The sequence below is a fragment of the Physella acuta genome, unplaced genomic scaffold (genome assembly GCF_028476545.2).
Source record: "Physella acuta isolate Inbredline_101_S28 unplaced genomic scaffold, ASM2847654v3 ptg000476l, whole genome shotgun sequence".
NCBI classification, from domain to species: Eukaryota; Metazoa; Mollusca; class Gastropoda; family Physidae; genus Physella; species Physella acuta.
The window spans coordinates 986,108-1,000,719 of record NW_026731995.1 but is presented as its reverse complement, the minus strand read 5'-3'; the positions used below and the strand labels follow the sequence as shown (position 1 = coordinate 1,000,719).

Below are 14,612 nucleotides of genomic sequence, written 5' to 3'. Positions count from 1 at the left end.
GCAATAAGGGCATTCAAATTATTTGCTTCGTGTTTCTCAAGCAAATATTGCTCGAGTCATTGACTGACTCTTCAAAGCTTTTCTACATGTCTACGAAAGAAATTTTAGGCGTCAGCGGCCATGGTGAACAAATGACTCCATGACTCCAGTGAGCACCACCCACATGACTCCAGTTAGCCCACCCACATGACTCCAGTTAGCACCACCCACATGACACCATGACTCCAGTTAGCACCACCCACATGACTCCATGACTCCAGTTAGCACCACCCACATGACTCCAGTTAGCACCACCCACATGACTCCAATTAGCACCACCCACATGACTCCATGACTCCAGTTAGCACCACCAACATGACTCCAGTTAGCACCACCCACATGACTCCAGTTAGCACCACCCACATGACTCCATGACTCCAGTTAGCACCACCCACATGACTCCAATTAGCACCACCCACATGACTCCATGACTCCAGTTAGCACCACCCACATGACTTCAGTTAGCACCAGCCACCATGACTCCATGACTCCAGTTAGCCCACCCACATGACTCCAGTTAGCACCACCCACATGACTCCAGTTAGCACCAGCCACCATGACTCCATGACTCCAGTTAGCACCACCAACATGACTCCAGTTAGCACCACCCACATGACTCCAGTTAGCACCACCCACATGACTCCATGACTCCAGTTAGCACCACCCACATGACTCCAATTAGCACCACCCACATGACTCCATGACTCCAGTTAGCACCACCCACATGACTCCAGTTAGCACCACCCACATGACTCCAGTTAGCACCACCCACATGACTCCAGTTAGCACCAGCCACCATGACTCCATGACTCCAGTTAGCACCACCCACATGACTCCAATTAGCACCACCCACATGACTCCATGACTCCAGTTAGCACCACCCACATGACTCCAGTTAGCACCACCCACATGACTCCAATTAGCACCAGCCACCATGACTCCATGACTCCAGTTAGCACCACCCACATGACTCCAGTTAGCACCAGCCACCATGACTCCATGACTCCAGTTAGCACCACCCACATGACTCCAATTAGCCCACCCACATGACTCCATGACTCCAGTTAGCACCACCCACATGACTCCAGTTAGCACCACCCACATGACTCCATGACTCCAGTTAGCACCACCCACATGACTCCATGACTCCAGTTAGCACCACCCACATGACTCCATGACTCCAGTTAGCACCACCCACATGACTCCATGACTCCAGTTAGCACCACCCACATGACTCCAATTAGCACCACCCACATGACTCCAGTTAGCACCACACACATGACTCCAGTTAGCACCACCCACATGACTCCATGACTCCAGTTAGCACCACCCACATGACTCCATGACTCCAGTTAGCACCACCCACATGACTCCATGACTCCAGTTAGCACCACCCACATGACTCCATGACTCCAGTTAGCACCACCCACATGACTCCATGACTCCAGTTAGCACCACCCACATGACTCCAGTTAGCACCACACACACGACTCCAGTTAGCACCACCCACATGACTCCAGTTAGCACCACCCACATGACTCCAGTTAGCACCACCCACATGACTCCAGTTAGCACCAGCCACCATGACTCCATGACTCCAGTTAGCACCACCAACATGACTCCAGTTAGCACCACCCACATGACTCCAGTTAGCACCACCCACATGACACCATGACTCCAGTTAGCACCACCCACATGACTCCATGACTCCAGTTAGCACCACCCACATGACTCCATGACTCCAGTTAGCACCACCCACATGACTCCATGACTCCAGTTAGCACCACCCACATGACTCCATGACTCCAGTTAGCACCACCCACATTACTCCAGTTAGCCCACACACATGACTCCAGTTAGCACCACCCACATGACTCCATGACTCCAGTTAGCACCACCCACATGACTCCAGTTAGCACCACCCACATGACTCCATGACTCCAGTTAGCGCTACCCACATGACTCCAGTTAGCCCACCCACATGACTCCAGTTAGCCCACCCACATGCCTCCAGTTAGCCCACCCACATGACTCCAGTTAGCCCACCCACATGACTCCAGTTAGCCCACCCACATGCCTCCAGTTAGCCCACCCACATGACTCCAGTTAGCACCACCCACATGACTCCAACTGTCATTATTTGACCTACAGACCAGTTTCCGACTGAGAGTTAAACCACTTTTTCAGCTGGCGTTAAGTCCAATTAATTACTCAATTTGTATTTCTAATCAAATAAACCGGGAGGTATCTCCCCTAAACTTTCTCGAATATTCTTATATAAAATAACGGGGGATGGAAACTCGTGCTATAGACATGATTTTTAATCCATTTTAAATACTTTAAGTTTTAAAAATAGAATAAAATCTCATAGACAAAAGAATTGCACACCAAATGAACGCTAAATAAAAAAGTGCATAATAGTGCGCAATATTATTAGTACTTTAAAAATTTACATTAGTTTTTTGAGAGATCGGAAGTAGCATAAATTACTACTTCCGTTCAACGGAAATGACTCAAAATTTAACAGAAGGTAGAGAATTAGATCTTTTACTTACATGTGAAATTTCGTTTATCTATCTGAAATAGTACTCAAGTTATAGGCTTTTGAAAATTTCAAAGTAGGAAAAGTACCACTTCCGGTTATCGGAAATCGCTCAAAAGTTGATACAAATTACGATTTTGATAAAATACTTATATATGCAATTTCATCAACCTAGCTGTAACGGTACTCAAGTTATCGTGTTTACACACACACACAGACAGACAGACACACAGACAGACACACAGACATACGGACAAGATTGCAAAATTATGTTTTTCCGTATCAGTGAGGTGTAAAACGTCGAGATTTGTAAAAATCTCGATTTTTTTTTTTGCACGATTACAATACTTTTTCTATACTTCGTATATACGAGAAAGTAACTAGTTTCATTGTTAAAAGTCACGATTATAAGTGTAAAGCGGACTGTAAAATTGACTGTAAAGCTGACTGTAACGAGACCTTGTTCCCCCCCCCCCCACTAGGCCCTTCCCCCCAACTCATACGAGGCTCCCGCCCCCCCCCCCTCACACACACACACGCGCCCTATGTGTCCCCCACCCCCACCCCACCCCGTGTTACCTATTTCCATTGTAATTAAACCTCGAGCCCACCTTTGATTGGCTATCAGCCGACAGCTGCGCATGCTCCGCCTCACGTCACTTCCGCTGGTTGAGAGAATGTTCCGGGCGGGCGGAAATCAACTCAGGCGTCAGTGGTAGATCGGAGCTTTGAACGTCTGATGGGGGGGGGGACGTCATCAAAGTCTGAGTGGAGGGGGGGGGTCGTCATCAAAGTCTGATGGGGGGGGGACGTCATCAAAGTCTGATGGGGGGGGGGGGGGACGTCATCAAAGTCTGATGGGGGGGGGGACGTCATCAAAGTCTGATGGGGGGGACGTCATCAAAGTCTGATGGGGGGGCGTCATCAAAGTCTGATGGGGGGGGGACGTCATCAAAGTCTGATGGGGGGGGACGTCATCAAAGTCTGAGTGGGGGGGGACGTCATCAAAGTCTGATGGGGGGGGACGTCATCAAAGTCTGATGGGGGGGACGTCATCAAAGCCTGATGGGGGGGACGTCATCAAAGTCTGATGGGGGGACGTCATCAAAGTCTGATGGGGGGGGACGTCATCAAAGTCTGATGGGGGGGACGTCATCAAAGTCTGATGGGGGGGGGGGACGTCATCAAAGTCTGATGGAGGGGGACGTCATCAAAGTCTGATGGGGGGGACGTCATCAAAGTCTGAGTTGGGGGGACGTCATCAAAGTCTGATGGGGGGGGGACGTCATCAAAGTCTGATGGGGGGGACGTCATCAAAGTCTGATGGGGGGGGGGACGTCATCAAAGTCTGAGTGGGGGGGACGTCATCAAAGTCTGATGGGGGGGACGTCATCAAAGTCTGAGTGGGGGGGGGGACGTCATCAAAGTCTGATGGGGGGGGGACGTCATCAAAGTCTGAGTGGGGGGGGACGTCATCAAAGTCTGAGTGGGGGGGACGTCATCAAAGTCTGATGGGGGGGGGACGTCATCAAAGTCTGAGTGGGGGGGACGTCATCAAAGTCTGATGGGGGGGGACGTCATCAAAGGCTGATGGGGGGGACGTCATCAAAGCCTGATGGGGGGGGGGGGACGTCATCAAAGTCTGATGGGGGGGGGGGGGAAACGTCATCAAAGTCTGAGTGGGGGGGACGTCATCAAAGTCTGATGGGGGGGGACGTCATCAAAGTCTGATGGGGGGGACGTCATCAAAGTCTGATGGGGGGGGGGGACGTCATCAAAGTCTGATGGAGGGGGGACGTCATCAAAGTCTGATGGGGGGGGGACGTCATCAAAGTCTGAGTGGGGGGGACGTCATCAAAGTCTGATGGGGGGGGGGGACGTCATCAAAGTCTGATGGAGGGGACGTCATCAAAGTCTGATGGGGGGGACGTCATCAAAGTCTGATGGGGGGGACGTCATCAAAGTCTGATGGGGGGGGGGACGTCATCAAAGTCTGATGGAGGGGGGACGTCATCAAAGTCTGATGGGGGGGGACGTCATCAAAGTCTGAGTGGGGGGGGACGTCATCAAAGTCTGATGGGGGGGGGGGACGTCATCAAAGCCTGATGGGGGGGACGTCATCAAAGTCTGATGGGGGGACGTCATCAAAGTCTGATGGGGGGGGGGGGACGTCATCAAAGTCTGATGGAGGGGGGACGTCATCAAAGTCTGATGGGGGGGGACGTCATCAAAGTCTGAGTGGGGGGGACGTCATCAAAGTCTGATGGGGGGGGGGACGTCATCAAAGTCTGAGTGGGGGGGGACGTCATCAAAGTCTGATGGGGGGGGACGTCATCATAGTCTGAGTGGGGGGGGACGTCATCAAAGTCTGAGTGGGGGGGGGGACGTCATCAAAGTCTGATGGGGGGGGACGTCATCAAAGTCTGATGGGGGGGACGTCATCAAAGTCTGATGAGGGGGACGTCATCAAAGTCTGATGGGGGGGGGGACGTCATCAAAGTCTGATGGGGGGGGGACGTCATCAAAGTCTGATGGGGGGGGGGGGGACGTCATCAGTCTGATGGGTTAGCGTGGGGTTAGGGTTAGTGTGTCAAGCTGTGACATATGATTACATGTGACATATGATTTATTGTGACAATTGGTGACATGTGACATCTGATGACATGTGACATCTGATTACATCCAACATCTGATTTATTGTGACATTTGGCGACATCACATTACATGTGACATCTGATGACATGTGACATCTGAAATAAATTTGACATTTAAATCAAGATATCTCGCTCAAGCGAATATTGTAAGTTTGATCATAGACCAGGTGTCAATGTTGTATGATAGACCAGGTGTCAATGTTGTATGATAGACCAAGTGTCTATGTTGTATGATAGACCAGGTGTCAATGTTGTATGATAGACCAGGTGTCAATGTTGTATGACCAGGTGTCAATGTTGTATGACCAGGTGTCTATGTTGTATGATAGACCAGGTGTCAATGTTGTATGATAGACCAAGTGTCAATGTTGTATGATAGACCAGGTGTCTATGTTGTATGACCAGGTGTCAATGTTGTGACCGGATGTCTCATACCTTATCACGTGACTTGTCCCCAGGTATCGGGAGCTGCGCCGGTCTGGGCGTGTTCGTGACGTCATCCCATGTGGCCAGGAGAGAGGCGGGGCCGGCTGTTGTCCTGTCTGTGCTGGTTGCCAGTTTGGCTGCTCTCCTCTCAGGTAGGTTCTAGCCACTAAAGTTGCCAGTTTGGCTGCTCTCCTCTCAGGTAGGTTCTAGCCTTTAAAGTTTGGCTGCTCTCCTCTCAGGTAGGTTCTAGCCTTTAAAGTTTGGCTGCTCTCCTCTCAGGTGGGTTCTAGCCTTTAAAGTTTGGCTGCTCTCCTCTCAGGCAGGTTCTAGCCTTTAAAGTTTGGCTGCTCTCCTCTCAGGTAGGTTCTAGCCTTTAAAGTTGTCAGTTTGGCTGCTCTTCTCTCAGGTAGGTTCTAGCCTTTAAAGTTTGGCTGCTCTCCTCTCAGGTAGGTTCTAGCCTTTAAAGTTGCCAGTTTGGCTGCTCTCCTCTCAGGTAGGTTCTAGCCTTTAAAGTTGCCAGTTTGGCTGCTCTCCTCTCAGGTAGGTTCTAGCCTTTAAAGTTTGGCTGCTCTCCTCTCAGGTAGGTTCTAGCCTTTAAAGTTGTCAGTTTGGCTGCTCTCCTCTCAGGTAGGTTCTAGCCTTTAAAGTTGCCAGTTTGGCTGCTCTCCTCTCAGGTAGGTTCTAGCCTTTAAAGTTGTCAGTTTGGCTGCTCTCCTCTCAGGTAGGTTCTAGCCTTTAAAGTTTGGCTGCTCTCCTCTCAGGTAGGTTCTAGCCTTTAAAGTTGCCAGTTTGGCTGCTCTCCTCTCAGGTAGGTTCTAGCCTTTTAAGTTGCCAGTTTGGCTGCTCTCCTCTCAGGTAGGTTCTAGCCTTTAAAGTTTGGCTGCTCTCCTCTCAGGTAGGTTCTAGCCTTTAAAGTTGCCAGTTTGGCTGCTCTCCTCTCAGGTAGGTTCTAGCCTTTAAAGTTGCCAGTTTGGCTGCTCTCCTCTCAGGTAGGTTCTAGCCTTTAAAGTTGCCAGTTTGGCTGCTCTCCTCTCAGGTAGGTTCTAGCCTTTAAAGTTTGGCTGCTCTCCTCTCAGGTAGGTTCTAGCCTTTAAAGTTGCCAGTTTGGCTGCTCTCCTCTCAGGTAGGTTCTAGCCTTTTAAGTTGCCAGTTTGGCTGCTCTCCTCTCAGGTAGGTTCTAGCCTTTAAAGTTGCCAGTTTGGCTGCTCTCCTCTCAGGTGGGTTCTAGCCTTTAAAGTTTGGCTGCTCTCCTCTCAGGTAGGTTCTAGCCTTTAAAGTTTGGCTGCTCTCCTCTCAGGTAGGTTCTAGCCTTTAAAGTTGCCAGTTTGGCTGCTCTCCTCTCAGGTAGGTTCTAGCCTTTAAAGTTGCCAGTTTGGCTGCTCTCCTCTCAGGTAGGTTCTAGCCTTTAAAGTTGCCAGTTTGGCTGCTCTCCTCTCAGGTAGGTTCTAGCCTTTAAAGTTGCCAGTTTGGCTGCTCTCCTCTCAGGTAGGTTCTAGCCTTTAAAGTTTGGCTGCTCTCCTCTCAGGTAGGTTCTAGCCTTTAAAGTTTGGCTGCTCTCCTCTCAGGTAGGTTCTAGCCTTTAAAGTTTGGCTGCTCTCCTCTCAGGTAGGTTCTAGCCTTTAAAGTTTGGCTGCTCTCCTCTCAGGTAGGTTCTAGCCTTTAAAGTAGTCAGTTTATCCCGGGGACAAACTTTCAAGTTTTTCTCTATATATTTTGCTATTTTTTGCCTTGGTGCCACCCCCATAAATGGTGTCACCCGGTGCGGTACGCACCCCCGCCCCCCGCCCCCCCCCCCTCGCTACGCCTCTGCGCGGATGTATCCGTGAGTTCTGGTATTGTGCTGTTTGTTTCCATTCTGGCAGTGGATTGTGGTGGTGGATGAGCGGCAACACTAAACTGTATGACGTCATTGTATCACATGTCGCGTGAGCCTACCAACTTCCGGTCAGCTGATCCCGTGCTGTTGAGCTTCGTCACGTGACTGTTGGAGCCGTGTGGGCCGCACAAGGCCGGCTCCTGCTTGCAGCTGTTGGAGCCATGAAATGCGGCCCATGATGTTCTCTAGTGTGACGTCATGATTGAGAATACAAAAATCACCTGTCACCTGCCACTCGTCGGTTGTCACGTGACTTGGTGTCACAAGTCACCTGACACAACACCAGTTACCTGGCGGGGGGGGGGGGGGGCTCCATCACACGACCTCCCTTATCTAGTCACCACCTGTCTTGCTGTATCAGCATATGTCTTGTCTAAGTGTGTCACCACCTGTCAGTCCAACTGTATCACCACATGTCTAAGTGTATCACCACAGTGAAGTCACCACGATCTGAACTGTGTCACCACCTGTCTAATTGTGTCACCACTTGTCTAATTGTGTCACCACCTGTCTGTGTCACCACCTGTCTATCACCGTGCAATCACCACGATCTAAACTGTGTCACCACCTGTCTAACTTTGTCACCACCTGTCTAATTGTGTCACCACCTGTCTATCACCGTGCAGTCACCACGATCTGAACTGTGTCACCACCCATATGACTGTATCACCACGTGAAACAGCTGCTCGCTATTTACCCAGCCATAGTTAACCGGCCAACAGCCCTAGCCAATCAAGCCGGCTGCCGGCTGCCGTAGTAATCTAATTTTAAATTCCGCCGGCGCGGGGCGGGTATTGACTTTGCCATCTTTGATTGACCGACGAGTGGACTAAATCCTTATTTGAGATCCCCCGGGAATTCTAATCATTTCTCCCCCCTCCCCCACCCACTATCACCACCCACACCCCTTATCAGACTTCTAGACCGGCCCTGATAAAACTTGGTCAGCACATCAAAACGTCCCGTTCATTTTTAGCCGTCTTTTTAGCACGGAAGTGTAAGACGGACCCAGTCCTCTAAGGGACTAAGGGACTCAAGTACCCCGTCCTCTAAGGGAATAAGGGACTCAAGTACCCCGTCCTCTAAGGGACTCAAGTACCCCGTCCACTAAGGGACTCAAGTACCCCGTCCACTAAGGGACTCAAGTACCCCGTCCTCTAAGGGACTCAAGTACCCCGTCCACTAAGGGACTCAAGTACCCCGTCCACTAAGGGACTCAAGTACCCCGTCCTCTAAGGGACTCAAGTACCCCGTCCTCTAAGGGACTCAAGTACCCCGTCCACTAAGGGACTCAAGTACCCCGTCCTCTAAGGGACTCAAGTACCCAGTCCTCTAAGAAACTCAAGTACCCAGTCCTCTAAGGGACTCAAGTACCCCGTCCTCTAAGGGACTCAAGTACCCCGTCCACTAAGGGACTCAAGTACCCCGTCCACTCAGGGACTCAAGTACCCCGTCCTCTAAGGGACTAAGGGACTCAAGTACCCCGTCCTCTAAGGGACTCAAGTACCCCGTCCTCTAAGGGACTCAAGTACCCCGTCCACTCAGGGACTCAAGTACCCAGTCCTCTAAGGGACTCAAGTACCCCGTCCACTAAGGGACTCAAGTACCCAGTCCTCTAGGGGACTCAAGGATCCAGTCATCTAAGGGACTCAAGGACCCTGTCGTCTAAGGGACTCAAGGACCCAGTCCTCTAAGGGACTCAAGTACCCCGTCCTCTAAGGGACTAAGGGACTCAAGGATCCAGTCATCTAAGGGACTCAAGGACCCTGTCATCTAAGGGACTCAAGGACCCAGTCCTCTAAGGGACTCAAGTACCCCGTCCTCTAAGGGACTAAGGGACTCAAGGACCCAGTCATCTAAGGGACTCAAGGACCCCGTCGTCTAAGGGATTCAAGGATCCAGTCCTCTAAGGGACTCAAGGACCCAGTCATCTAAGGGACTCAAGGACCCGGTCCTCTAAGGGACTCAAGGACCCAGTCCTCTAAGGGACTCAAGGACCCAGTCCTCTAAGGGACTAAGGGACTCAAGGACCCAGTCCTCTAAGGGACTAAGGGACCCAGTCCTCTAAGGGACTCAAGGACCCAGTCCTCTAAGGGACTAAGGGACTCAAGGACCCCGTCCTCTAAGGGACCCAAGGACCCCGTCCTCTAGGGGACCTAATCTCTTACAACAGTAACAACCCTGGCGTCGTGTTGTCCTCTCGGTCCTAGCCTTCACTTTTCTGGATATTCCCGTTTTTATTTTTACCTTTGACTGAGGGGATCATCGATTGGGTATCGAACTCTAGAGAAGATCGATCTCTATCCACCCCTGGTGTCTGTCAGTTCACGGCAAGTTACGCCCAGTGTCAAGTCTGTACTGGCAAGTTTGGCTGATGCCAAGTGTCAAGTTACAAAACTCGACAAGTTTGGCTGATGCCAAGTGTCAAGTTACAAAACTCGACAAGTTTGGCTGATGTCAAGGGTCAAGTTACAAAACTCGACAAGTTTGGCTGATGTCAAGGGTCAAGTTACAAAACTCGCTAAGTTTGGCTGATGTCAAGTGTCAAGTTACAAAACTCGACAAGTTTGGCTGATGTCAAGGGTCAAGTTACAAAACTCGCTAAGTTAGGCTGATGTCAAGGGTCAAGTTACAAAACTCGCTAAGTTTGGCTGATGTCAAGGGTCAAGTTATAAAACTCGCCAAGTTTGTAGGGAGGAAGAATTGGCTGCGCTACATCGTTTGGTCAGACAACAAGGTTTACTACTGTAGCTGGGGCTATGAGAGCCGTGGCTACCTGACCTAAATTGTGCTACCTAAAGCCATGATAGGCGTGGCTGTATACCCTAAAGTGTGCTACCTAAAGCCATGATAGGCGTGGCTACCTGACCTAAAGTGTGCTACCTAAAGCCGTATTCAAGCGTGGCTACCTGACCTAAATTGTGCTACCTAAAGCCATGATAGGCGTGGCTGTATACCCTAAAGTGTGCTACCTAAAGCCATGATAGTCGTGGCTACCTGACCTAAATTGTGCTACCTAAAGCCATGATAGCCGTGGCTACCTGACCTAAATTGTGCTACCTAAAGCCGTATTCAAGCGTGGCTACCTGACCTAAATTGTGCTACCTAAAGCCATGATAGTCGTGGCTACCTGACCTAAATTGTGCTAACTTAAGCCATGATAGCCGTGGCTACCTGACCTAAATTGTGCTACCTAAAGCCGTATTCAAGCGTGGCTACCTGACCTAAATTGTGCTACCTAAAGCCATGATAGTCGTGGCTACCTGACCTAAATTGTGCTACCTAAAGCCATGATAGGCGGCTACCCGTCCTAAATTGTGCTAACTTAAGCCATGATAGCCGTGGCTACCTGTCCTAAAGTGTGCTACCTAAAGCCATGATAGCCGTGGCTACCCGCCCTAAATTGTGCTACCTAAAGCCATGAGAGCCGTGGCTACCTGACCTAAATTGTGCTACCTAAAGCCATGATAGCCGTGGCTACCTGACCTAAATTGTGCTACCTAAAGCCATGATAGCCGTGGCTACCTGACCTAAATTGTGCTACCTTAAGCCGTATTCAAGCGTGGCTACCTGACCTAAATTGTGCTACCTAAGCCTAAAGCCATGATAGGCGTGGCTACCTGACCTAAATTGTGCTACCTAAAGCCATGATAGGCGTGGCTACCTGACCTAAATTGTGCTACCCTACAACTAATTGGATGCCTATCACGTGGACATGTACTCAACAATAAAGGCGTTTAATCTCTAATCATGTTTTTATCCCCATGTTTACCTCGAGTTGTCGGCCCATTGTTGCAGTTTTCACCACTATGGCGTCCTGGGGTGTGGGGGATGCTTCCATGAGTGTTGGATGATTCGTGTATGTGTGCGGGGGGGGGGAGTGGTTGTTGAGGGTGTGGCGGGTAGGGTATGAGTTAGAGCAAGGCTTGTGTTACATGTATGAGTGGATGTGGATGTGTGTGTGATTATGTGTGTAAGTATGTGAACGAAAGTGTGAGTACTTGTATGACTTATGGGGTTTTTGTGAGTGCGTGTGTGTGTGTTTGTGCGTATGTGTGTTTGTGTGTGCGCGTGTGTGTGTGTGTGACTGATTTCCATTTTCTTAAACAATTTGATCCGCAACTTATTATAAATAAAAAAAAACTTTGAGAACTGGACTTAAAAACTCATTAATGACGTCATTAATGACCATGTTTTACTTGTATCATTTCCTGTGGTGACGTCACTGATTGGAATTGTAATCAAGTGGGGTCAATTGGTGCGGCCTTTCATAACCTCAAAACATGGCTTTTCCTTTGACGCGAGAACACAAAACATGGCTTTTCCTTTGACGCGAGAACACAAAACATGGCTTTTCCTTTGAGACGGGCTAGGGTCTTTTGAACCGGCGACACTGTAGCGACATCAAGCTCCACACACATTACACACAGCTACCCACACACACATTACACACACACAGATGTCGCATACACGTCCAAACACATGCAGACACACATCAGCATACACCAGCCACCCCCACCACCCCATACACCAGCCACCCCAACCACCCCACACCATACACCAGCCACCCCCACCACCCCACACCATACACCACCACACCCGTCTAGTAACCTCCAGGTGACCTTTGACCAGTCTAGTGAACTCCAGGTGACCTTTGTCCCGTCTAATGACCTCCAGGTGACCTTTGTCCCGTCTAGTGACCTCCAGGTGACCTTTGACCCATCTTGTCTTGCAGGTCTGTGCCACACGGAACTCGCCACCAGACTGCCTCGTTCTGGCACCGGCTACATCTTCTGCTACGTGACCTTGGGCGAGCTGCTGGCCTTCGTGATTGGCTGGAGCGTCATGCTGGAGCACGTGCTGGGCGGGGCCATAGCGGCCAAGGCCATGTGGCACTATGTGGAGTATATGTACAACTACACAGCACAGGGGTAGGTCAAGGTCATATCAGCACTTTCGAAAATGTTAAAGTCTCTCTGATTTGTTCGTTCAAATATGTAACAGCCTCTCTCATTGGCTCGTTAAAATATGTAACAGCCTGTCTCATTGGTTCTTTCATCTACATACATGCAAATTTTTCTCTCCTGCCATTTGTAGGATATAGGACGTAAATAAAATGGCCGGCGTTGTCTTAAACACCACACTACACCACACAAACACCCCACTACACCCCACTTCACCACACAAACACCATACAAACATCCCACACCTCACCCACACTAACATTCTACTTTATCACCAGGAACTCGAGCCAAGGTATCGTATCGAGCCAAGGTATCGTATCGAGCCAAGACAACGTATTCGAATCCACGCCAGATTTCTTTCCCTGCTGTATCGTCATCGCCGCCATCTTCCTCAGCTTCATCACGGTCAAGGTCGTGTCACGTTTTACCTTATATGGCTAGTCATTAATTAATTCATTAAATGTTTATTGTCACTGACAAACAGTAAATGTCACTCGGAGATGTCATGTGTATGTCTTTATTATATATATATATATATATATATATATATATATATATATATATATATATATATATATATATATATATATATATATATATATATAATATAGGTGTGATCATTAAATACCATGTCTAGATGTCATCATTATATTTCTATTATAGATGTAAGAATAAAATGTCAAATCTAGATGCCATCACCAAATGTCATGTCTAGATACCATCACCAAATGTCATGTCTAGATGCCACCACTAATGTCATGTGCCTGTCCCCCCCCCCCCCCCCCCCACAGAGATACGCCATCGTCAACTTTGTCCTGATGGCCCTGAGTGGCCTGGTTGTAGTGGCCTTCATCTGTGTCGGCTTCTTCCACGTCGAGGCCAACAACTGGAACTCCGAGCCCGGCTTTTTCACCTTCGGCTTTAGGGGTGTAAGTCATGTCTAAGTCATGTCTCAGTCATGTCTCAGTCATGTCTCAGTCATCTTGGTTACAGTCATGTCTCAGTCATCTTGTTTAAAGTCATATCTCAGTCATCTTGTTTAAAGTCATGTCTCAGTCATCTTGTTTAAAGTCATGTCTCAGTCATCTTGTTTAAAGTCATGTCTCAGTCATCTTGTTTAAAGTCATGTCTCAGTCATCTTGTTTAAAGTCATGTCTCAGTCATCTTGTTTAAAGTCATGTCTCAGTCATCTTGTTTAAAGTCATGTCTCAGTCATCTTGTTTAAAGTCATGTCTCAGTCATCTTTTTACAGTCATGTCTCAGTCATCTTGTTTAAAGTCATGTCTCAGTCATGTCTCAGTCATCTTGGTTACAGTCATATCTAAGTCATCTTGGTTACAGTCATGTCTCAGTCATCTTGGTTAAAGTCATGTCTCAGTCATCTTGGTTAAAGTCATGTCTCAGTCATCTTGGTTAAAGTCATGTCTCAGTCATCTTGGTTACAGTCATGTCTCAGTCATCTTGTTTACAGTCATGTCTCAGTCATCTTGTTTAAAGTCATGTCTCAGTCATCTTGGTTACAGTCATGTCTAAGTCATATTGTTTACAGTCATTTCTAATTCATCCTTTTTACAGTCATGTCTAAGTCATCTTATTTACAGTCATGTCTCAGTCATCTTAGTTACAGTCATGTCTCAGTCATCTTAGTTACAATCATGTCTAAGTCATCTTGTTTAAAGTCATGTCTGAGTCATCTTGTTTAAAGTCATGTGTCAGTCATCTTGGTTACAGTCATGTCTCAGTCATCTTGTTTAAAGTCATGTCTGAGTCATCTTGTTTAAAGTCATGTCTCAGTCATCTTGGTTACAGTCATGTCTCAGTCATCTTGGTTACAGTCATGTCTCAGTCATCTTGGTTACAATAATGTCTAAGTCATCTTGTTTAAAGTCATGTCTCAGTCATCTTGGTTACAGTCATGTCTCAGTCATCTTGGTTACAATCATGTCTAAGTCATCTTAGTTACAGTCATGTCTAAGTCATCTTAGTTTAGAGTCATGTTTAAGTGATCCTGTACAGTCATGGCATGTGTTTTGTAAGTCATCTTGTATGACTTTATTTGTGCAAGTCATCTTGTATCACTTTATTATTGCAAGTCATCTTGTATCACTTTG

General features: G+C 48.5%; 1 protein-coding gene across 1 annotated transcript in view; it reads left to right on the top strand.

Moving 5' to 3' along the window:
- The window catches only part of LOC131944014 (cationic amino acid transporter 3), a 61,053-nt gene that overhangs the window by 31,615 nt on the left and 14,826 nt on the right, over positions 1-14,612 (top strand). The window contains exons 3-6 of the mRNA XM_059304455.1: positions 5,694-5,813; positions 12,273-12,468; positions 12,780-12,912; positions 13,293-13,430. Coding sequence (XP_059160438.1) covers positions 5,694-5,813; positions 12,273-12,468; positions 12,780-12,912; positions 13,293-13,430 — 587 coding nt within the window. The remainder of the gene's footprint in view (positions 1-5,693; positions 5,814-12,272; positions 12,469-12,779; positions 12,913-13,292; positions 13,431-14,612) is intronic.